The 26,285-nt window shown below is 41.5% G+C and overlaps 1 protein-coding gene across 1 annotated transcript in view; it reads left to right on the top strand.

Annotated features, from left to right (window-relative positions):
- Nucleotides 1-26,285, top strand: part of ctnna1 (catenin (cadherin-associated protein), alpha 1) — a 229,519-nt gene that overhangs the window by 44,253 nt on the left and 158,981 nt on the right. Inside the window, exons 4-6 of the mRNA XM_068043358.1 lie at nt 10,832-10,998; nt 13,866-13,985; nt 14,759-15,028. Coding sequence (XP_067899459.1) covers nt 10,832-10,998; nt 13,866-13,985; nt 14,759-15,028 — 557 coding nt within the window. The remainder of the gene's footprint in view (nt 1-10,831; nt 10,999-13,865; nt 13,986-14,758; nt 15,029-26,285) is intronic.

The raw sequence follows: 26,285 nt of genomic DNA, 5'->3' as shown, positions 1-26,285 counted from the left end.
AGCCCCACTTCTTGCGTGCTGCCCTGCCATCGTCATTGACCTACATTGGTTCCCTGTTACTAGAATGTATCATTTTTATAACGTCCTTGAATGTAAATCATTACATGGCCTCACCCATTCTACTTCTGGACCCTTCCCTGATTTATGTCCTCTGTTCCCAGCCTTTTATAAAAAAAAAATAACTAGTCTAATGGTGACCATGAAACTTTTGTCAATTGTTGTATACACCCATCTGGTTCACTAATGTCCTTTAGGGAAGGAAATCTGCTGTGCTTACTTGGTCTGGCCTACATGTGACTCCAGACCCACAGCCATGTGGTTGACTCTTAAAATGCCCTCCAAAATGGCCTAGCAAGCCACTCAGTTCAAGGGCATTTAGGGATGGGCAGTGCATGCTTACCTAGCCAGCGATGCCCAACATCCCACAAAATTAATTTTATAAAACATTCAGTTGTTGGTGCCAGAGCCTTCAGCTGACTCTCTGGAACTCCATGCCCAAACCTTTCTCCCTCTACTCTGCTTTTCTTCTACTTGTTCTTCCATGCCTTCAGTTATCTGTTTCGAGGGCTCGAGTACTTTTTATTTTCTCTAAAGCACCATGGGATCTTCTACATTAAGGTTGCTATATGAATGCAAGTTGTTGAACATTTTAAAAAGAATAGCCACCTTTATGCTGTGTTGCATGATCTGTCAAATTTGTTTGCAGCATCTAATTTTTATTTTCTGTCACTTCAAATGAAAGTCACAAACAAAATTCACCCATTCATCCATAGAAAGTTTAAGGCACAGAAAGAGGCCACTTGGCCCATTGTGTTTGTGATGGCCGAAAAATGATCCACCTATTCTAATCCCACCTTCCAGCATTTGGTCTGTAGCCTTGCAGCTTACGGCACTTGAGGTGCATATCCAGACTCCTTTTGAGTGAATTGAGCATCTCTGCCTTAACTACCCTTTCAGGCAGTGAGTTCTAGACCATCACCACCCTCTGGGTGAAAAAGTTTTTCCTAGTCTCCCCTGTTCTATTTCTACCAATCACTTTAAATCTATGCCCTTTGTCACTGACCTCTTTGCTAATGTGAATAGACCCTTCATCTCCACTCTAACCAGGCCCCTCAAAATTTCGTACCTTTCAATTAGATCTCCCTTCAGCCCTCTCTGTTCCAAGAAGAATAACCCCAGCCTATCCAATCTTTCCTCATAGCTGCATTTTTCCAGTCCTTGCAACATCCTCGTAAATCTCCTCTGTACCCTCTCTAGTGCAATTACATCCTTTCTGTAATGAGGTGACCAGAACTGCACACAGTACTCAAGTTGTGGCCTAACCAATAAATTGTACAGTTCCAGCATAACCTTGCTCTTACATTCTATACCTCGGCTAATAAAGGAAAGGATTCTATATGGCTTCTTCACCGCCTTATAGACCAGTCCTACCTTCAGGGATCTGTGGACATTCACTCCAACGTCCCTCATTTCCTCCGCACTTCTCAGTATTTTCCCATTAATCGTATATTCTTTTGCCTTGTTTGACCTCCCCAAATGCATCACCTCACTCTTCTCCAAGTTGAATTCCATTTGCCTCTTTTCTGCCCATCTGACCAGACCATCAATATCTTCCTGTAGCCTACAGCTATCCTCCTCGCTATCTCCCACACGGCCAATCTTTGTGTCGTCCGCAAACTCCTTGATCATGCCCCCTACATTTACGTCCAAATCGTTAACATGCACTACAAAAAGCAGGGGACCCAGTACTGAGCCCTGCGAAACGCCACTGGAAACAGCCCTCCAGTCGCTAAAACAGCTGTCAACAATTCCCCTTTGTTTTCTGCCACTGAGCCAATTTTGTATCCACCTTGCTGCATTTCCCTGGATCCCATGGGAATTTTTTTTCAATCAGTCTGTCATGTGGGACCATGTCAAAAGTCTTGCTAAAATCCATGTCGGCCACATCAACTGCACCACCCTCATCTATCTTCCTTGTTACTTCAAAAAATTTGATCAAGTTGGTCAAACAAGATGCTCCCTTAACAAATCTATGCTGACTATCCTTGATTATCCTGTGCCTTTCTAAGTGACAGTTTGTCCTGTCTCTCAGAATAGATTCCAATAGTTTTCCTGCTACTGAGGTTAGACTGACTGGCCTGTAATTATTTGGTCCATCCTTCACTTCCTTTTTAAACAGAGGTACAACGCTAGCAATTCTCCAATCCTGTGGCACCATACCTGTATCCAATGAGGACTGGAAAATGATGGTCAGCCCTTCCGCTATTTCCTCTCTTGCTGTTTTTAACAGCTGGGGTACATTTCATCCAGCTCTCATGGATTTATCAATTTTCAAGGGTACTAATCTCAATACTTCCTCTCTTGCTATGTTTATCACATCCAATACTTCACAATCTTCCTCCTTTACTACAATATCTGCACCGTCCCTTGTGAAGACAGACGCAAAGTATTCATTAAGCACCATACCAATATCTCCCGCCCCTACATATAGGTTACCTTTTTGGTCTTTTATGGGTCCTACTCTCTCCTTTGTTATCCTCTTAATGTATTGATAAAATATCTTTGGGTTCACCTTGATTTTGCTTGCCAATATTCTTGACGACAAGATCTCCTTAGCTGCTGCCTTGTGTGAGAAAGGTCTGCTGATGACTGAATATCTGCTACTGCCTAAGAGGGACTGATCTTTTACTAGGAGCTGGACCTTTTAAAAGAGTTTCATATCCAGTTATAGTCTATTACAAGTTAGCATAGAATTGTTCATTGTACAAACTACTTTAATATTTTCCTAATTTCCTTTTTGATTTCACCCCTCCACTTTCTATGCTCCTCTCGGCTTTCTGTAGTATTGAGTTCTCGGTGTCGAACATAAGCTTCCTTTTCTGCCTTATCTTACCCTGTAGGCCCCTTGACATCCATGGGTCTTTAGATTCGGCCGCCTCACCCTTTTTTCTTTGTGGGAATGTGTTTACTCTGAATCCCTTGAATCTCCCCTTTGAATGCTTCCCACTGTTCTGACACTGATTTACTTTCAAGTAGTATTTCCAGTCCACTTTCGCTAAATCACTCCTCAGTTTAGTAAAATTGGCCTTTCCCCAATTGAGAACTCTAACTCCTATCTCTGTCCTTTTCCATAATTGTGTTAAAACTGACTGAATTATGATCTCTACTACCAAAATGCTGTCCCACTGCCACTCCTTCCACCTGCCCATCTTCATTTGTTAAAATTAAGTCTAAAACTGCGCCCTCTCTTGTTGAACTTGCTACATTCTGGGCAAAACAGTTCTCCTGAATGCACCTCAAGAATTCTGCTCCGTCAATTCCTTTCACACTAAAACTCTCCCAGTTAATATTGTGGTAGTTAAAATCCCCTACTATTACTACCCTATTGTTCTTGCACTTTTCAGAGATTTGCCTACATATCTGCTCTTCCCAACTGAGTCTACCCTCAGGTCCCCATCCCCCTGCCAAACTAGTTTAATTCCTTATTGTTGCGTTCACTAGGGGTTGACTCCTAAGCTAGAATTTCTGGATACAAGACTTTTTTTTAAGTTTAACTGGCAAAATCTGTGTTTAGTGCTACATCTTGGTATTCATTAAACCTAGTCAGCAGCATTGGGAGCTTGCTTGCTTGCTTTAGGGAGCAGTGATTGGGGAAATTTCTGCAGATATTGGCTACATCTTTTTTCCCTTCCAGCGGTCAACGTTACTAACAGTTGGAAAGGGTGCAATACGTTGCACCATCTAATGCTTGGGGCGAGCATGAGGAGCCTGATTTTCTTTCTTCATTTCTTTTGTGTATTCACATAAAAGATCAAATACCTGAGATTCCTGAGCAATCCAATGTTTTTATTACCCCAGTGCAGAATATACTTTTCTTTTTTTTTCAAACAAAAAGTTATCGGACCCAGTGACGGATCACCCCCACCGCTTTCTAAATACAGCTGAGAAAGGATCAAGATTCTAGCATGAGGATGTGATCTAATTAGCACGGGGGAGCCAAATGTACCTTTTCACAGAATATTTTCTGGGAGTTGGATGGTGTTGTGGGCTATACTCTGGTCTTTCGTCTTTGGAACATGGGAACATGGGTTTAGGAATATAGGAAATAGAAGCAGGAGTAGGCCATTCGGCCCCTCTGGCCTGCTGCGCCATTCAATTAGATCACGGCTGATCTACTTCAACGCTGTACTCCTGCACTATCCCCATATCCCTTGATGTCTTTATTATCCAGAAATCTATCGATCTCTGTCTTGAACATAGTCAATGATTAAGCCTCCACTGCCCTCTGGGGTGGAGCATTCCAAAGATTCCTGCCCTCTGAGTGAAGAAATTCCTCCTCAGCTCAGTCCTAAATAGCCTATCCATTATTCTGAAACTGTGTCCCCTGGTTCTAGACCACCCCCCCCCACCGCCCCAAGCCAGGGGAAACATCCTTCCTGCGTCTACCCTGTCGAACCCTGTAAGAATTTTGTATAATCTCTCATTCTTCTAAACTCTCGAGAATACAGGCTCAGTCTCAGTCTCTTCTAGGACAATCCCACCATCTCAGGGGTTAGTCTAGTGAACCTCCGTTGCACTCCCTTGATGGCAAATATGTTCTTCCTTGGGTAAGGAGACCAGAACTGTACACAATATTCCAGGTGCGGTCTCACCAAGGCTCTACGATTGCAGCAAGACATCTTGACTGCTGTACCCAAATCCTCTTTGCAATAAAGGCCAATGTAACGACCAGGTGAGAAAGGGGTCCAGGGGTTCCCTCTCAGTCTTTTCCTGGTTTGACTGTAATAGGGTTTTTAGCTTCCCCTCAGTGAATCCTTGTTCTCTGCTCTCCAATTGTAATGGCAAAGAAATCAACCAGACAGGTTTTCTTAGATTTAAACAAGAAAGGTGTACATTTATTAACCTTAAAATTTTAATTCGGTTAAAACTATTAAAAATACGCGACACGACCACGTTAGCATGCATACGCGACAAACACACGCAGATAGAGACAGAAAAGGCGAAAGAATCAAGGAGAAAGGTTTGAAGCAATAGCTGGAGTTCATTTACTGTCTTTTGAGTTCAATGTAAAATCTTTGATTGCAGTTAAATCTTGCCATTTCGTTGGGGCCTAGTGCACTCTTTCAAACTTGTTCCAGCGGTTTTCTGTCCCGGCCTAGTTACTTCTGTGGGTCCCCGTCTTTGCGTGAGAGGGGGAGAGAGAGAGAGACCTTCCTTCTTTTTTGTCTTCAAATTGCAGTCTGACCCAAACTGCTCTGTGAGCACAATTCAAAACTCCAAGATGGCCAGCAGGTTAGTCGTGTGACTAACCCCTTATTTGGGACAACTGCTCCTGCGGTTTGTGGATTGTTCATCTTAGACCCCCTCAGTTGGGGGGGGGGGAGGAATGGAATGCTGGGTTTTCTCACATTCAGTGTCTGGTGATCAAAATCCATTTGGGTTAATTGAATCAGGGAGCAGTTCCGTTGTCTTCTCCAGGCTACTGTCTCTTAGCATGCAAATGTTTCCAGTCACTGTCCTTTTAAAATGCAGGTACAGCCATTTTCAGTCTAGTAAGAGTTTACAAATTAATGTTACATATGACAAAAGTAATATGCCTTATTCTTGGCAGGTGGGGCTTCCATCGCACTAGCATACCATTTACCTTCCCAATTGCTTGCTGCACCTGCATGTTTGCTTTCGGTGACTTATGAACAAGGGTACCCTGGTCCCTTTGGACATCAACAGTTGCTAATCTCTCCCCATTTAAGAAATGCTCTGAATTTGTGTTTTTCCTACCAAAGTGGGTAACTTCAGATTTTTCTACATATTCCATCTGTCAAGTTCTTGCCCACTCACTTAGCCTGTCTATATCCCCTTGAGGTCTCTTTGCATCCTTCTCACAACTCACATTCCCACCTAGTTTTGCGTCATCTGCAAACTTGGAAATATTGCATTTGGTCCCCACTTGCAAATCATTGATGTAGATTGTGAATAGCTGGGGCCCAAGCACTGATTCTTGCGGTACCCCGCTAGTCACAGTCTGCCAACCTGATAATGACCCATTTATTCCTACTCTCTATTTTCTGTCTGCTAACCAATTCTCAATCCATGCCAGTATATTACCCCCAATCCCGTGTGCTCTAATTTTGTTTACTAACCTGTTGTGTGGGACCTTTATCGAAAGCCTTCTGAAAATCCATTTACGCCACATCCACTGATTTCCCCCTTGTCTATTCTGCCAGTTACATCCTCAGAAAAACTCTTGATCAAACATGATTTCCCTTTCATAAATCCATGTTGGCTCTGCCCAATCCTACCATTATTTTCTCAGTGTCCAGTTATTACATCCTTTATAATAGATTATAGCATTTTCCCTACTAATGTCAGGCTAACAGGTCTAGTCCCCGTTTTCCCTCTCCCTCCTTTCTTAAATAGTGGAGTTACATTTGCTACCTTCTAATCTGCAGGAACCATGTCAGAATCTATAGAATTTTGGAAGATGACTACCAATTCATCCCAGAGAGATGGAAAGGATGCCTACAGGGCATTCTTAATCCAGTTCATCGTGTGCAAGGGTGTGCAGGACAAGCAATTTGGATTTGACAGTCCCATTCAGAGTCCACTGGAAAATGAATGTGGGAAATGAAGAAGTGTGTTGGAATAGAGCAGTAGAGGATGCTTTTTGGCTTTGAGACATGTTGGATGGAGGAGAGGAAACCTCACTGTATCTGTCTGCTGTTTTATGTTCCATGAGTGCCTGAAATGATAACTTCCATTTTCCATCATTAATGGCCTTCATCTTGAGCACAAAAATATATTAATTTCCAGTAAAGTGTAAAAACTGGTAAAAACAAAACTAATAACAGTTGCAAAAAGTATCTGCGGAAATTAATACTTGTGTACGCTATCTGAAATTGAAAGATTAGTGTAATAAAAATTCTAATTTTGTAGAAAAAGGTGAGTAATTGGTTCTTTTAAACAGCTCATTTGCCCTAAATGATCTTGGTATGTGAATATAAAGTTGGAGTTCGGGATGGGAATTTCTAAAGCATTTTAACATTTATCTTAAAATATTATTGAAACATCGGTTCCAATTTTTGATAAGTAATTGTAGATCAGATGTATGAAATGAGATGTTCTTAGTTTGTGGGATCAATTTATAATGCAGCTCTCATGAGCGGATGTGATTCTTGTCTTCACCTACATGTTTGACATTAAAAGATATGGTTTTGTTACACTTAATATCTTTAGCTAAAGAACTGCCAGGAACAGTGTAATGAGTTGCTTATGTTACACACCCTGTTATTGAACCCACTTGGGTGTGTGATATCCAAAATTTATTTTGTGATAGCTGTATTTTCTATTTGAGTCTTGTTTAAACAATTCATTTTCTTTATAAAAAAAAAAATCCATATGTTGCAGCTACTTCATACTTTTATTTCTAATGTAACTATGGACTTGTCCAAAATCAAATTATACCTTGTCTCGGAGACTGATCATGCAAGGAAATGGAGGCTAAAACCTGGGCTCTCATTGGGCAAAGCTAGATACTTTTCTGAATGATGTCATGGTTTCTATTGAGCCCTCTTCATTGCAAACATATTTAAAGGATGGGGGGGGGGGATGGGGGGGGTGGGGGGGGGGGGGAGGTGGGAAAACATGAAGCCTACTTAACCCAGTGTATTCCATAGGTGAGAGACACATTTTTTTTTTTCTCCTGTTGCCCCCCCCCCCCCCTCTCTTTCTCTATATACAGGCTATACGGCCCAATTGGTCTCTGCCAGCGTTTATGCTCCACTTCAGCCGCCTCCCATCTTGCTTCATCCAGATCCATCAGCGTAACCCTCTATTTCCTGCTCCCTCATATGCTTTTCTAGCCTCCCCTTAAATCTATCTATACTAGTCGCTTCGACAACTCCCTGTGGTATTCTCACCATTCTTTGGGTTTCCCATTAATAATGTGTACTGTGAACTGCTACTGAGTAGGTAAACTAGGCCTAGATATAATGCCTCATGCCGAAGGAAGGCATCACTCATAATACAGCAATCTTTTGTACTGCATGGTTTAATGTCCCAAGCCAGTAGCAGAAATGGACAAGGGACTGTTGCTGCAAAAGCAAAATTCTGTAGATGCTGGGAATGTGAAATAAAAACAGAAAATGCTAGCAACACTCAGCAGGTCAGGCAGAATCTGTGGTGCATTAAATAAAATTAACTTTTAAGGTCAGTGACCTTTCATCGGAACTAGCTTGCTATGTTGAGTGAGTAAGACTGCAGATTGTGCGGCAGTAAGTGCTACTGTGCATTGTTAACTGGTAATGTAGTGGGAGGTGGGTGGGGACGTCTTGCGTTTTCCATAAAAAGCCAAGTAAGGCCGTGTGGAATTTGTAGCCAAGTCACTTCCTCCTTTTGGCATTCCACTGACTAGTATGCTTTCACTTGTCTTTTTTCCAGTTGGCTTTTAAATAACAGCTAAAGAAAGTATGTTGACACCATAACGAGAAGTATTTTTACTTGCTCTGTGGTATGTCCATTCTTTGCATTGGGATCTGCTTCACTCGAATGACAACTTTTCCCGAGGAAGCCTAATAAATTTTAATTGTATGCTCCTGTGCATTGTGTGAATGTCTAAATAAATATCATGGTAGCTTATTGTATTATTGGTAAGGTCACCAGTTTGCAATTTTCACAGAAAACTGTTACCTATACATGTTTTTGCTTTCAAATCTTCAAATACTGCTGACTGGAATGGCATGCAATCACAATGAAATTTGAATTCTGCAAACTAACTTGCTAGTTATTTGTCATGCCTTTTGTTTCTGTTGTGGCCTTTCATTTCAAACATCTGTATTCTTGTATCTATTTTTAACTTGCCTATCCTACCCCATAACTTAAAAGCACTTAAATGAATTGAGGCCGAAGTTGCATTGAGTGCGTGCACACAACTGGGCTCCTTCTGTGAAGCAATATATTAAAATTGCCTGTTTACATATTGTTTGTGAAATTTAGTCATGATGACTGAAGCAAGGGTTTAATCCCATTTTCTGGTCTAAACTACTTCATGTATATGAAGACAAAACCTAGAAGTGTGATTGTTTTCAAAGTTGTATAGTTCACTTTATCTACGTTCCAGGATATTTGTAAACATCTCTCCTTTTTAAAGTAAACGATGTTGCAAAATGAAATAAAATCATCATTTTGAACAGTAGTGGGGTGGGGAGGTGAAAAATATCCCCCTACTTTTTTCTAGGGCAGGCAGTGGGGAGACGAGAAAGGGCCTAATAGCAAATAGTTGACAAAATCCATAATTAAATAGAGCAAATGGAAATGGCGAATTATTTTGCTGAAGCTGTATCTTTACAGCACAGCTAACTTTACCACAATGAGTAGTTGAGGTGAGCAGTATGGACGCGTTTCTGGGGAAGCTAGGTAAGCATGAGAGAGAAAAGAATAGCATACACTGATGTATTAGTTGAAAAGGGGTGGGGAAACTCATGTGGAGCATAAACGGTAGCATAGATCAGTTGGTCCAAATAGACTTTCTGTGCTGCAAACTATGAAATGTAACTCTGCTCTTGCTCCTTTTTATAGGCTTTTGAATGGTTACTCAGCAATCGCTATTTTCATTTGAAAGATGTGTTCATATTCCAACTTAGTAAAAATTTATTGGATGTATATCGAGGTGGGATAGAAATCCTATTTTATAAAGTAGGAATGCCTGTTTTTCTCCAAAATACTAAGTAAACTGCATTCTCCGAGATCTCATATTTTAGAGCTTTGTATTTCTGCGATGCTGGAAGCATTTTGGAGATATTGTATTGTAGTGGTGAGACACTTGGAGCAAGAGTCTGACCCTATGAATTGGTGGGTAGTGTGTGATGGCTAGGAAATAGGCCTGATTTCTGTCCCCAGGTGTGTGATGCGGAGACTTTGGAAAATTGGTTCTGTTGCCTAATTCAAACTGATACTGGCTGTCTTTTTGCAGCATTCCTGGTTAGCAAGTTCTTTAAATTCTGGTGGTATTTTCATCCCTGCCCTTTGCTTTTATGTTGGTGCTGTCACTACCAGATTTTAGATAAGATTCTGCAACTTGTTCCAGGGTGACTTAAATCCCTTTAAAGCAGACCTTTAACTATAAAGGCGTCCATGGCCCTCACCTTAATGGTCTGGATTCTGCCCAACATCCATGAGGACTACGTTTGGCAAGGATTCCCTGTTTCGTAGGGTTATTCTCTAGGGCAATTCGGGATGGGCAACGGGATGTGCCAGCGGCGCGCACATCATGTGAAAGGATGTCTGCTGCGGAGCAAAGTGGGGGGGGGGGGCGCGGAGGGAATTAAGTTTCTACAGTATTATTGGCTTCTCTAGATTTCTGGCTGCAATCAACAATTTGTACTGAAGGTTCCCCTTCAGAACACTCAAAGATACATGAACTCCCTCAACCTTCATGTGGTCTGTATATCTTGCATCTCAAAATTCTCCTGCACATAAACCAAATTTAATTTAATAAAATACGTTGTGTAATATGCCTATTTACATAAGAATTTGCATTGTACATGGTGCCTAATCGTGTTCTTGGGAAGTCCTGAAATGTTTTACAACTGATGTATTATATTTGGAGTACATTCACCCTGTAGCTAAATGCAGTAGTTAATTTGCGCACAGAAAGGCCTCACAAACAGCAAATGATTGACAAGATAATGCTGGTCATCAATTCCAGCCTTGCTCTCTATTTCAATTGACTGTTGTTATTTGTTTTCCTATTTGCAAAATATGAATGTGTAATTTTAGCCTATTGAGCTAAAATATTCCAGTTTGTTAACTTGCAATATTCTCCTTTTCAATATAGGTGAAATGATGAGGAGCGCTTCATCGGAGTTCGCAGAGGATCCTTGTTCTGCTATGAAACGCGGCAATATGGTTCGAGCTGCACGAGCATTGCTGTCTGCTGTTACTCGCCTTCTTATTTTGGCTGACATGGCAGATGTTTACAAACTACTTGTACAACTGAAAGTAGTAAGTTCTATACTGAACGTTTTCCCATTTAGTCTGAGAACTTTCTGATCCTGTGTTTAGAATATTTAGTTGCTTTAAATATAACAATTATTTACATAAAGCAGGAAAATGTTCACTTCTGATATGTGACTCTGGGAATGGTAGGTCAATACAGTTATGGAAATTTCAGGGCTATAGCAAACTTTATAATAAAATATGATTGAAAAAGTCACTTTTTCAACTGGAGTGTCCCAACTGGAGTTCTATCCTTTTCAGTTTTCTCAGTCCATGAAGAGTTTTGTATTTTGTGCAATACTGTTCAGGGACTAGGTGGTTCTCTGGGTGAGACAGTGACCTTTTACCTCTGGGACCTCGATGCAAATACAGCTGAATGTGTGTGACAGTAATTTTAATCCCCAGATTCTACTGAAATACATAAATAGAACAAAGCTTGAGCACACAGATATTTTGAACTATTCAGTGGACTTATTGCCTTATAGCTCACAGACGAGAATACTTCAGCTCAACAGGTTAAAATACACATTTATTTTTTGTAAATAGGAAAACGAATAACCAGAGTAAATTGAAATATAGAGCAAAGCTAGAATTGATGACCAGTTACAAGATCAGACAAGATTATCTTGTCATTCATTTTCTGTTTGTGGGGTCTTGCTGTGTGCAAAGTAACTGCTGCATTTAGCCTTATAGTTCTATTATACCTTTTGGCATTGTTCTATATAATTGCAAAAAAAGTCAAAACAATGAAATGAGCTAATTTAGCCTTGGAAGAATTACTGTTGAAGTTAAAAGTATGAACTGGCACCATTCATGGGTTGTTTAAGTGTAGAATGTACTGATTATGGTGAAAGGGATTTATTTGAACATTAAATTTCACAGGTGAGTTTATTGTAATGTACAGTTAGTTATTCCTTTGTTGGTCTTATTGGGAAATGATTGAGATAAGATATAAGGAATTTGTATTTGTACAATTTATGGAAGTTACCGAATCCTCTGACAATCTAATATTGTACTGATGACTACTTCCCACATTCAGGAGGTACATTAGTTTATCTTTAAGCTGGATTTTATTAGTTGCTTATCCAGTATTTAGAATGAGTTACACACTGACTGATAGAAAGGCAGAGGGTGGGTAAGAAGAGAAGGAAGAGATAATGCAAATTTTCAGTGACAGCTGTCCGGTATTTTGGGTTAATTCCAACAATCACTAAATATGGACACGATGGGCCAAAGGGCCTGTTTCTGTGCTTATAACTCTATGACTGTACTTGGGATGCTACCACATGGGTGTAAAGATGGTTTGGCTATAGTTGCAAGAACTTGGTCCCATGCCTAACTTCCTGCCACTGATTAACTTATCCCATCCTGTAATAAGGCTGGGGGAAGAAGGGGCAACAAAAGAGAAAATTTGCAATTTCAAAATTTGCAGATGACACAAAACTTGGAAGTATTGTGAACTATGAGGAGGATAGTGATAAACTTCAAGTGGACTTTGGAATGGGCAGACAAGCGGCAGATTGAAATTTAATGCAGAGAAGTGTGAAGTGATTCATTTTGGTAGAAAGAGTCAAAAAATAAAGGGTATGTAGGAGCAGACATGGGGCGATATGTGTACAATCATTTGAGGGTGGCAGGGCAGGTTGAAAAAGCAGGTAATAAAGTGTACGGGTTCCTGGGCTGCTTATAAATAGGGGCATAGAATACAAAAGCAAGGACATTATGCGGAACCTTTATTAAAACCCTGGTTCAGCCTCAACTGAGTATTGTGTCCAATTCTGGGACCCACACTGTAGGAAGGATGTAAAAGCATGAGAAAGGGTGCAGGAAAGATTCACAGAAATGGTCCAGGGATGAGGAACTTCAGTTACATGGATAGATTAGCAAAACTGGGGCTGTCCTCCTTAGAGAAGAGAAGGTTGAGATGAGATGAGGGCGGCACAGTGGCGCAGTGGTTAGCACCGCAGCCTCACAGCTCCAGGGACCCGGGTTGGATTCCGGGTACTGCCTGTGTGGAGTTTGCAAGTTCTGCGTCTGCGTGGGTTTTCTCCGGGTGCTCCGGTTTCCTCCCACAAGCCAAATGACTTGCAGGTTGATAGGTAAATTGGCCATTATAAATTGTCACCAGTATAGGTAGGTGGTAGGGAAATATAGGGACAGGTGGGGATGTTTGTTGGGAATATGGGATTAGTGTAGGATTAGTAGAAATGGGTGGTTGATGTTCGGCACAGACTCGGTGGGCCGAAGGGCCTGTTTCAGTGCTGTATCTCTAATTTAATAGAGGTGCTCTGGAGGGATCTGGATAGTGTAGATGGGGAGAAACTGTTCCCATTGGCAGATGGGTAGAGAATCAGAGGACACTGATTTACGGTGATTGGCAAAAAAAGCAATGGCGACATGAGGAAAAACCCTTTTACACAACACGTGGTTGGTATCTGGAATACACTTCCTGAGAGGGTGGTGGAAGCAGATTCAATCGTGGCTTTCAAAAGAAAATTGGATAATTGTCCAAAGTGAAAAAATTTGTCAGGCTGGGGAGTGGGATGGGGGTGAGTTGCTCTTCCAGTGAACCAGTAATGCATATTGACTGTCTGTTTAATTCACTGCTGCACATAGGGCAAGTAGAGCAAGAGGCTTGGAGCTAGAGATAACGAGCTGTGCTGCACGAGGCCTAAATAGACAGGAGGAAACCTAGGAATAGATAAATAGCTGTAAGAGTGAGCTGCCATATATCAACCACTGCAATAGATTTGTGGGCATGATCAAACAATTTCAGTGACCTATATTCCTAGTGTAGGGATTTTTGTACTACATTGCCTTATGTATTTATTCTTTGTTGAATGTACACATAATCAGTTTGACCTGCTTACTAGGTTGAAGAAACCCTTGTTAAAGTGAGGAATGCCAACAATGAACAAGAGCTTGGAATACAATTTAAGGCATTGAAACCTGAGGTGGATAAGCTGAACCTTATGGCAGCCAAAAGACAGCAGGTATGAACAATATGTTGCGATCAAAAAAAAATTTTAAGAAAAGAACTTTGTATAACTACAGATGGAATTGGGGAAGATTTTTTCATATATGCAGTTCAGACGCTAAACCCTGTGCACTTTGCGTGTTTTGGTAATACCAAGCTGAGACAATAGTAGGTTGTGTGATAAGATGCCGCTATAATTTAATGTTTTTGTGTTTTCGGGAAAATATCTTCTCGCACTCTCTTGGCTTGACAGATAATTTAAAACATGCAACTTGGTTTGCTTTTCTTTGTTAAAGATAAATGCAAGCTGTTGGTAACCCACTAACTTTTTCAAGGGGTTTAGCATAATCCATCCATCTATGTCGCATTCACTTAGACAAAATGCGTTTTTTTTTTAAAACAGCTCTTGGCTCTTTTGAAAACCTTTTTTTTTTCTCTAGTTTAATCAGAACTATTTAATAGAAGGAAGTTGGAGAAAGACACTTTAATTCACCAAACTGAAGAATGTTGATGTAATGTTGTGGATAGCAGGTGGGAAAGGTCAAAACCAGACATGGGTAAATGTCAACTGAAATTATATTGATAGTTGTTGGGTAATCAGCAGCTTGGATCATTCCACATTCTGGTCTAAAGGTAATTGCAAACAGTTGGCTGCTGTAGAAAATTGAAAGGAGATATCTGGAACAAAAATGTAGTACAGTACAGTTTATCACTACTGAGATTTGCAGATATTCACTTTAGAATCTTGATGTAAGTTTAAGTAAATCTTGTATGGAATTTCTTTTAAAGGAATTGAAGGATATTCATCATAGAGACCAAATGGCTGCAGCACGAGGAGTTCTTCAGAAGAATATCCCCATGCTCTACACTGCTTCACAGGCTTGTCTCCAGCACCCAGATGTGGCTGCTTACAAAGCTAACCGGGATTTGATCTATAAGCAATTGACACAGGCAGTTACCGGCATCTCAAATGCAGCTCAGGCAACTACATCAGAGGATGTCAGCCTTGGTCAGCAGAGCAGTGCTGGTGAGCTGGCGGATGCTTTGAATCGCTTTGATGTGAGTGCTTCCAAAAAACCTAGACATTTTAAGTAGGAACAAATCTTTGAAGTTAAGTAAGTCATTTTAATATCCTGTTCCGTTCTGTGAAAGGTTTGTATCACTTGCATGTGATCGTAGAACTTGGTCACTTCTTTATTGTTGCTTGTCATTGAGCACCATGCAAGTCAAATTAAAACTGGAGAAAACTGGAACTAGACATTCAGAAACAGGTGGATTGGTAACTATGTTGTCAAACGCGTAGTCTGCAGGCCAAATCTTGCAAACTACCTGCGTGTGACCTGCAAAGCCCTTACTGGTTCTATTCAGCCATTCCTCTTCCTGATTTTCAGCTTTGGCTCAGCTTCATAGCTGGCAGAAATGGGCAAATCAGGGAGCAGTCTTCACCAGTTATCCAAACATGTGAAATTCCAAGTGCTGAGGCTGAATGTGCCTAGTTTTCAAAGTTTTTAGGGAAGGATGGTAAAACTTCAATTTTTTTCTGCACATGGAAGGGTCTGGATTTTTTTAATATAGGCTTTTTTGTGTACATGCAGGGATCTGCCTTTTTGAGTAAGGGGCTTTAATTTTGAGTAATTGTGTGGTCATGGCCCACTCTTGGTTATGGCATGTATGAAGTTCACAGTACTAAAACGTTTGTACCTGATGTTGAAGATGCAAGTTTGCTTTGGTTATCTAGCACCTGCCAAGTCTGCATATGTGGCTGTGATCAAGTGTGTCATCTGCGTGAGTAGAGAAGTATCACCACAAAAGCAGGAACAGAGCTCTTGTGGGCTATGAGCAAGTTGTAAACATATATTTAATCCAAGTCCTTAAAGAAATAGCTCAAATGTGGAGTTGTTTTCCAACTGCTGTGTTTTTATATATAACACAATGCTAACTAAAGACTTCAGCAGGGGGAAGCCATCAAATATCGGGAGCAACAGTGCATCAAGCAAACCCTTTATAGCTGCTGACATGCAATGCCTGAGCTTCTGTGGTGCAGTTTGTGGGCAAGCACAATGTGCAGGTATGTGCCAGAAAGGTGGAGGTTAGGATCCAAGTCCAACCTGATTTGCACCAAAAATAAAAATGCTTGGTGGCAAGCAGTATGATAGAAACAAACAGGAAGATTGTGCCAACTTTTCTTTAGACTAGCCACTTGCTTAAATCTATTGGGTGGGTAATTTTGCTGCCATTGGGTACAGTATGTGGGCTAAATCATCTCTAACTTTCTAAAAATATGAAGAGAAACTGCTGGCAATACGCAGCAGATCAGGCAGCATCTGTAGAGATAGAAACGCATTTAATCATTTCTCCACAGATGCAGTTTGGCCTGCTGAGTATTTTCAGTAACTTCTGTTTGTGTTTCAGATTTCCAGCATCTGCAGTATTTTTGCTTTCTAACTTTTATTTAAATTTGTATACTGAGTTTTAACCTGCCCATGTAATCCTGCCCCCCACTGCATTGTGTTTTTATATTTCAAAATGCTATGTTAGTGTAAATGTATTTTCTTGAACTTTCATATCTTCCTTGTTACGATTTGGTTCCCTTCTAGCTCATACTTTTCAGCCTGCTGGTCAGGGGATGCCTGGAAACGAGACAGTTTGGCCAAGATTTTGCGGTAGTAATGACGACATTCGCTGTCATTACTCCTCTGAAACTGACGGCAACTTTGGGAGACCGCAAATGTACTGTTAGAAGTGGAAATCCAGAAGCTGCTGCCATTGGTTCTATGCTTTCCCACAGAGTGTGCTGTTGATGTCCCTCTAATCAGTTAGAAATCACTGAACTGATGAGGACTGGGCCTTTTACGGTATTCGTGTCACTAACACAGGAACAGGAGACCATTTAACCCATCAAATCTGTTCCGTCATTCAATGAGATCATGGCTATTCTGCGACTACCTCTGTTAACCCACCTTTGCCCCATATCCCTTAAAACCTTTGGTTAACAAAAATCTATCAATCACAGATTTAAAATTAGCAATTGATCTAGCACAGTTGCCCTTCCTGGGAAAGTTCCAAACTTTTACCAACCTTTGTATGTAGAAGCGTTTCCTAATTTCACTCCTGGAATGTCTGGCTCTAATTTTTAGGCTATGCCCCTAGTGCTAGACTCCCTAACCAGGGGAAATAGTTTATTTTATTTTTATTTTATTTAGAGATGCAGCACTGAAACAGGCCCTTCGGCCCACCGAAACTGTGCCGACCATCAACCTCCCATTTATAATCTTCTTTGGCCTCCTTATCTCGAGAGACAATGGATAAGCGCCTGGAGGTGGTCAGTGGTTTGTGAAGCAGCACCTGGAGTGGCTATAAAGGCCAATTCTAGAGTGACTGGCTCTTCCACAGGTGCTGCAGAGAAATCTGTTTGTCGGGGCTGTTACACAGTTGGCTCTCCCCTTGCGCCTCTGTCTTTTTTCCTGCCAACTACTAAGTCTCTTCGACTCGCCATACTTTAGCCCCGTCTTTATGGCTGCCCCCCAGCTCTGGCGAACGCTGGCAACTGACTCCCACGACTTGTGATCAATGTCACAGGATCTCATGTCGCGTTTGCAGAATTCTTTCAAGCGAAGACATGGACGGCCGGTGGGTCTGATACCAGTGGCGAGCTCGCTGTACAATGTGTCTTTGGGGATCCTGCCATCTTCTATGCGGCTTCTCGAGCGCTGCTGACTCAGTTGTGTGTATAAGCTGGGGATGTTGGCCGCCTCGAGGACTTCTGTGTTGGAGATACGGTCCTGCCACCTGATGCCAAGTATTCTCCGGAGGCAGCGAAGATGGAATGAATTGAGACGTCACTCTTGGCTGACATACGTTGTCCAGGCCTCGCTGCCATAGAGCAAGGTACTGAGGACACAGGCCTGATACACTCGGACTTTTGTGTTCCGTGTCAGTGTGCCATTTTCCCACACTCTCTTGGCCAGTCTGGACATAGCAGTGGAAGCCTTTCCCATGCGCTTGTTGATTTCTGCATCTAGAGACAGGTTACTGGGGATTGTTGAGCCTAGGTAGGTGAACTCTTGAACCACTTGCAGAGCGTGGTCGCCAATATTGATGGATGGAGCATTTCTGACGTCCTGCCCCATGATGTTCGTTTTCTTGAGGCTGATGGTTAGGCCAAATTCATTGCAGGCAGCCGCAAACCTGTCGATGAGACTCTGCAGGCACTCTTCAGTGTGAGATGTTAAAGCAGCATCGTCAGCAAAGAGGAGTTCCCTGATGAGGACTTTCCGTACTTTGGACTTCGCTCTTAGACGGGCACGGTTGAACAACCTGCCCCCTGATCTTGTGTGGAGGAAAATTCCTTCTTCAGAGGACTTGAACGCATGTGAAAGCAGCAGGGAGAAGAAAATCCCAAAAAGTGTGGGTGCGAGAACACAGCCCTGTTTCACACCACTCAGGATAGGAAAGGGCTCTGATGAGGAGCCACCATGTTGAATTGTGCCTTTCATATTGTCATGGAATGAGGTGATGATACTTAGTAGCTTTGGTGGGCATCCAATCTTTTCTAGTAGTCTGAAGAGACCACGTCTGCTGACGAGGTCAAAGGCTTTGGTGAGATCAATGAAAGCAGTGTAGAGGGGCATCTGTTGTTAATGGCATTTCTCCTGTATCTGACGAAGGGAGAACAGCATGTCAACGGTCGATCTCGCTGCAAGAAAGCCGCACTGTGCCTCAGGGTAGACGCGTTCGGCCAACTTCTGGAGCCTGATTAGAGCGACTCGAGCAAAGACATTCCCCACTATGCTGAGCAGGGAGATTTTATAATAATCCTACATTAATCCCATTACCCTCTCACATTCCCACCTTGCCCTCTCTGTTCCCCTTAATATCTTAAAATTCGATCAAATCACCCCTTAACCTTCCAAATTCCAGGGAATTATACCCTAGTTTGTGTAATCCCCCTTATAAATTAGCCCTTGAAGTCTACGCATCATTCTAGTAAATCTACGCTGCACTCCCTCCAAGGCCAGTATATCCTTCCTACAGGATGGTGCCCAGAACAGCTCAGTACTTCAGGTGTGGTCTGACCAGGGTTTCATATAGCTGTAGCATGACTTCTATCCCCTTGTAGTCTAGTCCTCTAGAACCAAAGGTCAGCATTCTGTTAGCCTTTTTGATCATCGTCTGTGCCTGTTCATGACATTTTAATCTGCATAGAGTTATACAGCACAGAAACAGGCCCTTCGGCCCATCGTGTCTGTGACGGCCATCAAGCGCTTATCTCTTCTAATCCCATTTTCCAGCACTTGGCCCGTAGCCTTGTATGCTGGTCTTTCACTGTTTCTAGCTTTTCACCATTTAGAAAGTACCCTGTTCTGTTTAGTTCCAAAGTGGAAGACCTCACATTTGCCTATATGAAATCCATTTGCCACAGTTTTGCCCATTCACTTAATCTATCAATATCTCATTGCATATTTATGCTTCTGTCTATACTGCTTACAATGCTGCCTATTTTTGTGTCATCGGCAGACTTGGATATATGGTTTTCTAACGTTTAAGTCATTAATAAGTATGGTAAATAGTTGAGGCCTCAACACATTCTTGCGGGACTCCACTCGTCACACCCTGCCAACAATTGGAGTACCTACTGTTTATCCCTAATCTCTGTGTCCTGCTACGCAGCCAGTTTCTTAACCAGATCACTAATCTGCCTTCAATTCCATGAGCTTCAACTTCAGCTAACATCTCTTTTGAGACACTTTATCAGATGCCTTCTGGAAGCCCATATAAATAACATCTATAGACATTCCCCTGTTTACTACCTTAGTCACCTTTTCAAAAATAAATGCCATCAGGTTCATTTACAAATCCATGCTGGCGCTCTGATTAGCTGAAAATTTTCAAGGTGTTTGATGACTCTATACTTAACTATAAACTCTAGTAATTTCCCAACAGTTGTTCGGCTAACTGGTCTATAACTCTCTGGTTTCTGTTTCACACCTTCCCTAAATAGCAGAGTGGCTATTTTCCAATATAAAGGAACAGGTTCCGAATTGATAACTTTGTAGATGCCCTAAATGTTCTCACCTACTTTCTTTAAAGCCCTGAGGTGAAAGTCATCTGATCTGGGGCTTTTCACTCTTCACCATTGTTTACTTCATTATTATTTTGCTTACACAAATTTTAGTGAGTCCCTGTCCCAGGTTCATTTTTAGTTTCCTTGAGATATCTGGTATGCTGATCTCTTCCTCTACTGTAAATACTGAGCAAAGCAATTATTTATCATTATTTTCATTGACTATATCACTTATAAATTTAAGGGGCCCACATTGCTCCTGACCGTCCTCATTTTTCCTAATATAATTGTTAAAAAAAAAATTGTTGATTTTTGAGATCCCTTACAAATTTCTTTTTATATTTCCTTATTAGGTAGCTCTTAGTATCTTTTTGTCATCCTTTGCTGTTCTTTGTACATTTACAATTTGCCAGGATCTGTGCTTTTTTTCCATTTTTGTATGCTTTTTCCCTTTTAGTATCATGTTGGCTCTTGCTTCTTCAGTCACAGAATCATAGAATGGTACAGCATAGAAGGAGGCCATTCATCCTGTCATATCCATGCCAGCTCTCGAAGATCTCCTCAGCTGGTCCCACTCCCCTACCTTTTCCCCGTAGCCCTGCAACTGTTTTCTCTTCAGATAATTATTCAATTTCCTTTTGAAAGTCATGATTGAATCTACCTCCACCACACTCCCAGGCAGTGCATTCCAAATCCTAACCCCTCATTGCATACGCTCACTGCGTTTAAAAAAAAAAAAGTTTTTCCTCTCTTCGCCTTTGGTTCTTTTGCCAATCACTTGAAATTGGTGTCCTCTAGTTCTCGAACCTTCGCCAATGGAAATAATTTCTCTGTCTACTGTGTCCACACCCCTCATGATTTTGAACACCACTATCAAATCTCCTCTTAATCTTCTCTAAGAAGAACAACCCTAGCTTCTCCAGTCTACCCTCATAACTGCAGTTCCTCATCCACCAAACCATTCTAGTAAATCTTTTTTGCACCCTCTTCAATGCTTTCACGTCGTCCCTAAAATGTGATGCCCAGAATTGGACACAATATTCCAGTCGACGTCGAGCTTGTGTTTTATAAAGGTTCACCATAACTTCCTTGCTTTTAAACTTTATGCCTCTGTTTATAAAACCCAGGATACGAGTCATCCGTGGCTCTTTTTTTGGCAAGTATAGCCTTCGAGGTATAAACTGTTCTGTGTCACATTACACTTTTTTTGAACACCCCCCACTGATCATCTGTCTTTTTTCCTAGTTTACTGTGAACAGTCTCTTTCTCATGCATTGAAGTCAGCCTTACCTGAATCTTGGGCTGAATTTTAAAATCTCACTGGTGCGGCGCAAGCACGAGATGTGCACCGCTGAGCCGCTGCGATATTTAGCGGGGATTTGTCGGATTTTAGTCCCTTAAGTTTCTCCAATACTTTTTATCTGCTGACATTAATTTCTTCACTTTTTTTAGCCCCTAGGTTACCGCCTATTTCTGGTATGAAACTTGTGTCTTCGACAGTGAAGATGGACACAAAGTATTCATTTCCTCTGCCATTTCCTCATCCCCATGATAATTTCTCCTGTCTCTGCTTCTAAGGGACCAACATTTCTTTTAGTTACTTCTCTTCCTTTTCATATACCTATAAAAGCTCTTAGAATCTGTTTTTATATTACTGGCTAGTTTCCTTCATGTTCTGTTCTTTCCCTTTTTCACCAATGTTTTGGTGGCCCTTTGCTGGTTTCTAAAACCCTCCCAGTCCTCAGATTTGCTACTCATTGTAACGTTGTAAGCCTCTTTTAATCTAATACTATCCTTAACTTCCTGAGTGAGCCATGGATGAGTCTGTCTTGCTGAATTTTTGTTTTTCAAAGGAATGTATTTTTTGTTGAACTTTTTGGATTGTTTCTATGAAGGGTTTCCCACTGTTCATTTACTGTCGTACCTTTTTGTCTATTTACCCAATTTACCTTAGTCAGTTCTCCCCTTATATCTACATAATTGGCTTTGTTTACATTTAAGATTCTTGTTTGTGATTGGAGTATGCCACTTTCAAACTTAACATGGAATTCAATGGTATTATGATCGCCATTTCCCAGTAGATCTTTTACTACGACGTTACTAATTAACCCTGCTTATTACACAATCTTAGATATGAGATAGCTTTATCCCTAGTCGGTTCCACAACGTATTGCTCCAAGAAACTGCCCTGAAAACATTCTACAAACTCATCTTCTAGACTACTCTTGCCGATTTCCTAGTCCCAGTCTGTATGAAGATTAAAGCCCCCCACAATTATTCTATTGCCTTTGTTACAAGGTCCAATAATTGCTTGTTTAATTCTCTGTCCAATGGTACAACTGCTGTTAGGGGATCTATAAACTATTCCCACCAGTGTTTTCTGACTCCTACTATTCCTAATTTCCTCCCATACTGATACTATTTCATGATCTTCTAAGGCCAGATCCTTTATTATTAAGGCTACTCCTCCTTCTTTGCCATTCTATCTGTCTTTCCAAAATATTGTGGACCCTGGAATATTTATTTCCCAATCTTGATCACCTTGTAACCATGTCTCTGTAATGTCGATTAGATCTAAATCATGTACCTCTATTTGTTCCACTAGTTCATCTACCTTATTGCAAATTGTTACCACCAGGTGAGAAAGAGGTCTAGAGTCCCCTTTCAGCCTTCACCTGGTCTTAATGTAACAGGGTTTAACAACGTGTTTTAGCTCCCCCTTGGTGAATCCTTGTTCACCACTTGCCAATTATAAGGTAAAGAAATGAGCACAAGCAGGCTTTCTTAGGTTTAAAGTAGAAAAGTTGAAATTTATTAAACTTAAACTCTGATTCGGTTAATGCCTACGGATACATGATGTGCCCATGCTAGCATGCGTACGTGATACACACATGCAGATAGGGACAGAAAGAGCAGAAGAACAATAAAGTAGAAAAGTTTGAGGCAATCTCTGAAGAGGATTTTTTGTTACTGTGCTTTGAACTCGCTGTAGAATCTTTGATTGTTGGTAGATCTTGCATTTCGTTGGGGTCCAGTATTATTCTTAAGCCTTGTTCACTGTAGGAGACCTTGCTCTCTTGGGGTTCATGTGTCTTCAGTGGGTTTTGGAGTTCCGTGAGAGAGATGGGAGCAGACAGGAGGTTGTCTTCAGTCCAAGAGCATTTCACCTTCTGCAGGCTCTCATTTCAAACTTTACAGTTCAGCAACCCACCCCCCCCCCCCCGGTTGCCCAGCAGGTTAATCATGTGCCTAACTGGTCTGACCACGTCTTGGCTCTGTATATTGTATCAGGGAATGTGCTTCCCTGCCTTCGATGTCTGTTAGTATGTAAATGTTTTTCAGCCACGGTCTGGCAGTTCTTGTAACTGGCGCCTCTTCCCAGCAACAATTTGAAATTTAATGTTCATGTGGCGAAATCAATATGCTTTATTCTTGGCAGATGGGGGCCAGCATGGCATAGATGCTTCGCGCATTCAGATAAAGAACCTTGAAATTAAATTTTTTTACTTCTGTTCCCTGCAATGACCTTACTCGCTGATGTACAATTTTTGTTAAACTCTGTCCCTTCCTGTCGGGTGCTGCTTGTCTTTGTCTACAATGCTATGCTGTTCCAATGCCTTGATCTTTTGTATTTCTAAATCTCCTCCCTTCACTCCAACCCTCTCCCTCTCTTTTCCCTCTCCTCTCCCCCCGCCCCCAAATTAGCTCTTGAACTCGAACCTTATCGGCTGGCGCACTCTTCAGTTTGTATGCTCTGTTCCTTCTTGTCACACTGATTATCATGACCCTTATTGGTATCTTGCTCTCTTGTCTTCTCCTCTCTTTAAATTATCACATCTTCCCTCACCTGATCTCTTACCCCCCCTATTTAGTTTAAAGCTCTCTCTACTGCCCTAGTTCTACGACTGGCCAGAACATTGGTCCCAGCCGGGTTCAGGAGAAGACTGCCCCAGCGGTACAGCCCCTACGTTCCCCAGTACTGGTGCCAGTGTCCCATGAATCGAAACCCATTCCTCCCACATCAATCTTTGAGCCATGTATTTAACTCTCTAATCTTATTTACCCTATGCCAATTTGCTCATGGCTTTGGTAATAATCCAGAGTATATTACCTTTGAGGTACTGCTTTTTAATTTAGCCCCTAGCTGTTCATACTCCCTATGCTGAACTTCTTTCCTAGTCCTATCTGTCATTGGTACCCAAGTGGACTGCAACAATTGGAGATTCTCCCGCCCACTGCACGTTTCCCTCCAGCCGTGAGCAGATGTCACGAACCCTGGCACCCGGCAGGCAACACAGCCTTCTGGACTTGCGCTCTCGGCTGCAGAGAACTGTATCTATCCCCTGACTATACTGTCTCCTCTTAGTACTAAATTGCTATTTATTCCCCTTACTTGAATGGCTTCCTGTACCACGCTGCCATGGTCAGTTTACTCATCCACTCTGCAGCCCTCGCTCTCATTCATACAAACTGAAAGAACCTCACACCTTTTGGACAATTGCAAGGGTTGAGGCTCCTCCGCTTCTGCCTTCTTAATCCCCTTACCTGCCTTACTTGCAGGGCTGTGGAATAGGGTTTTGCCATTATGTCCACCGGGACAGCCAACAATTCCTGCAGAGACCAAATTAGAATAGTTAAGAAAACTAACTTTTTTTTACTGGTTGTTTCCAATTTTCCTTCCTACGTTTGCTAATGTTAACCAGTTGTCTAATCAGTAATTTTTTTACCACCTGCTACAAATTTAGGTTCATGACCACTATCTGTTCGAATTCAGTGCTGTCAGCCATTCCCTTGAGTGGTCTGGTCGCTTACTACTTACAAAAGTTGACACCGACTTCCTACATCTACCAGAGTGGTAAAGGGACCCGTGAGTGTAATGTCGATACTGCCTATGTTCTGGGCCAGAGCTTCTTGTCTTATGCGCATGTACTACAATCAATCCAATGACAGACCGAGTTACACTAGGGGCGATGATATTTGGTTTGATTCATAAGCTGCTTTATTCCACAGGCAAAACATATTGCACACTTGGTGCAATCAGCACAACTTTCATTTGCATTCCATTACAAAAGTAAAGAACACACATACTTTAGCCTGCTTTTGGTTGTCTTTCTTTAATGTCAAAGGATGGATTGTCTGTGCTGCCTTTCCTGATGGTCATGGCAAAAGTTTTTCTCTATTTGTAGCCTTTTTGAAGGTTGAGTATCCTCCTGTGGAGGCTATGGGAGATTTTTTAATAATTCAGAACACTCAGATCAAAAACGATAATACCAAGCTGCAAAGTGTCCTTCTGAATAGTCAGAAGTGGCTAATCAATTATCTATTGGGCTTTGGGAGGAACAGCTTCCTGTCTTGAGTTGCAATTATCATTCATCTGACTACCCAACCCAATATGGGACTGTCTTGACAAGCTTAATCCCTTTCAGGCAACCTTTTGGTAAAAGAATACACTACAATATATATCATATCCAAGTTCTTTTTGTGAGAAAAGGGCTAAGGAATTTTGAACAGTGATGTTACCTCAGTTTAAGAAATGAGAAGGGTGTCGCTTCATGTCCCAGTTACTTTCTGAAACATCTACCTATATCTGAAGAGACCATACCAAGTGTCACTGCGGTGCCGACTCCAACAATGCCACAGGGTTTAATCATTGTACCAGATGTGCTACTTTATTTCACTATTTTTTTTAATGCTAACAGGTGATTTTGTGTTGCATGTCACATTTGCTTTGGATTATTTTGACCAGACTTCAGCAATGTCTTTCAGTTGTCCCATATTATATAAAATAAAATTTAATTGCAATTTGTATCTGCTGACCAAAATATCAGGCCGTTCATCTATTGAGTGCCACCCAAATAAAGTAGAGCTTTTGCCCACCAGCTGCACTGGCTTTGATCTGGTCAGCACCTGAGACTAATAGATATTTCAGTGTTTATAGCATCTAAAGAAAGATATTTTTTCCAGTCCATGACCTGATATGTGATTGAGATCGAAGAAGACCTGCAGCCTCCATTTTTTTTTTGTCATACTCCCTATTCCCCATCCCCCACCCCGAATCATACCTGTACCTGCTAAAAGAAGTCTTGCTGCAATTATATAGAGCTTTGGTGAGACCACACCTGGAATATTCTGTACAGATTTCTCTCCTTACCTAAAGGAAGGATTCATTTGCCCTAGTTTGATTCATTAGACTGATTCTAGGGATGAGAGGGTTGTCCTGTGAGAAGAGATTGGGTCTATATTTTCTGGAGG

Source organism: Heterodontus francisci, chromosome 12 (genome assembly GCF_036365525.1).
Source record: "Heterodontus francisci isolate sHetFra1 chromosome 12, sHetFra1.hap1, whole genome shotgun sequence".
In the NCBI taxonomy this organism is placed as follows: Eukaryota; Metazoa; Chordata; class Chondrichthyes; order Heterodontiformes; family Heterodontidae; genus Heterodontus; species Heterodontus francisci.
Note: the sequence above shows the minus strand (reverse complement) of the source record. Positions and strands in the feature narration are given on the sequence as shown.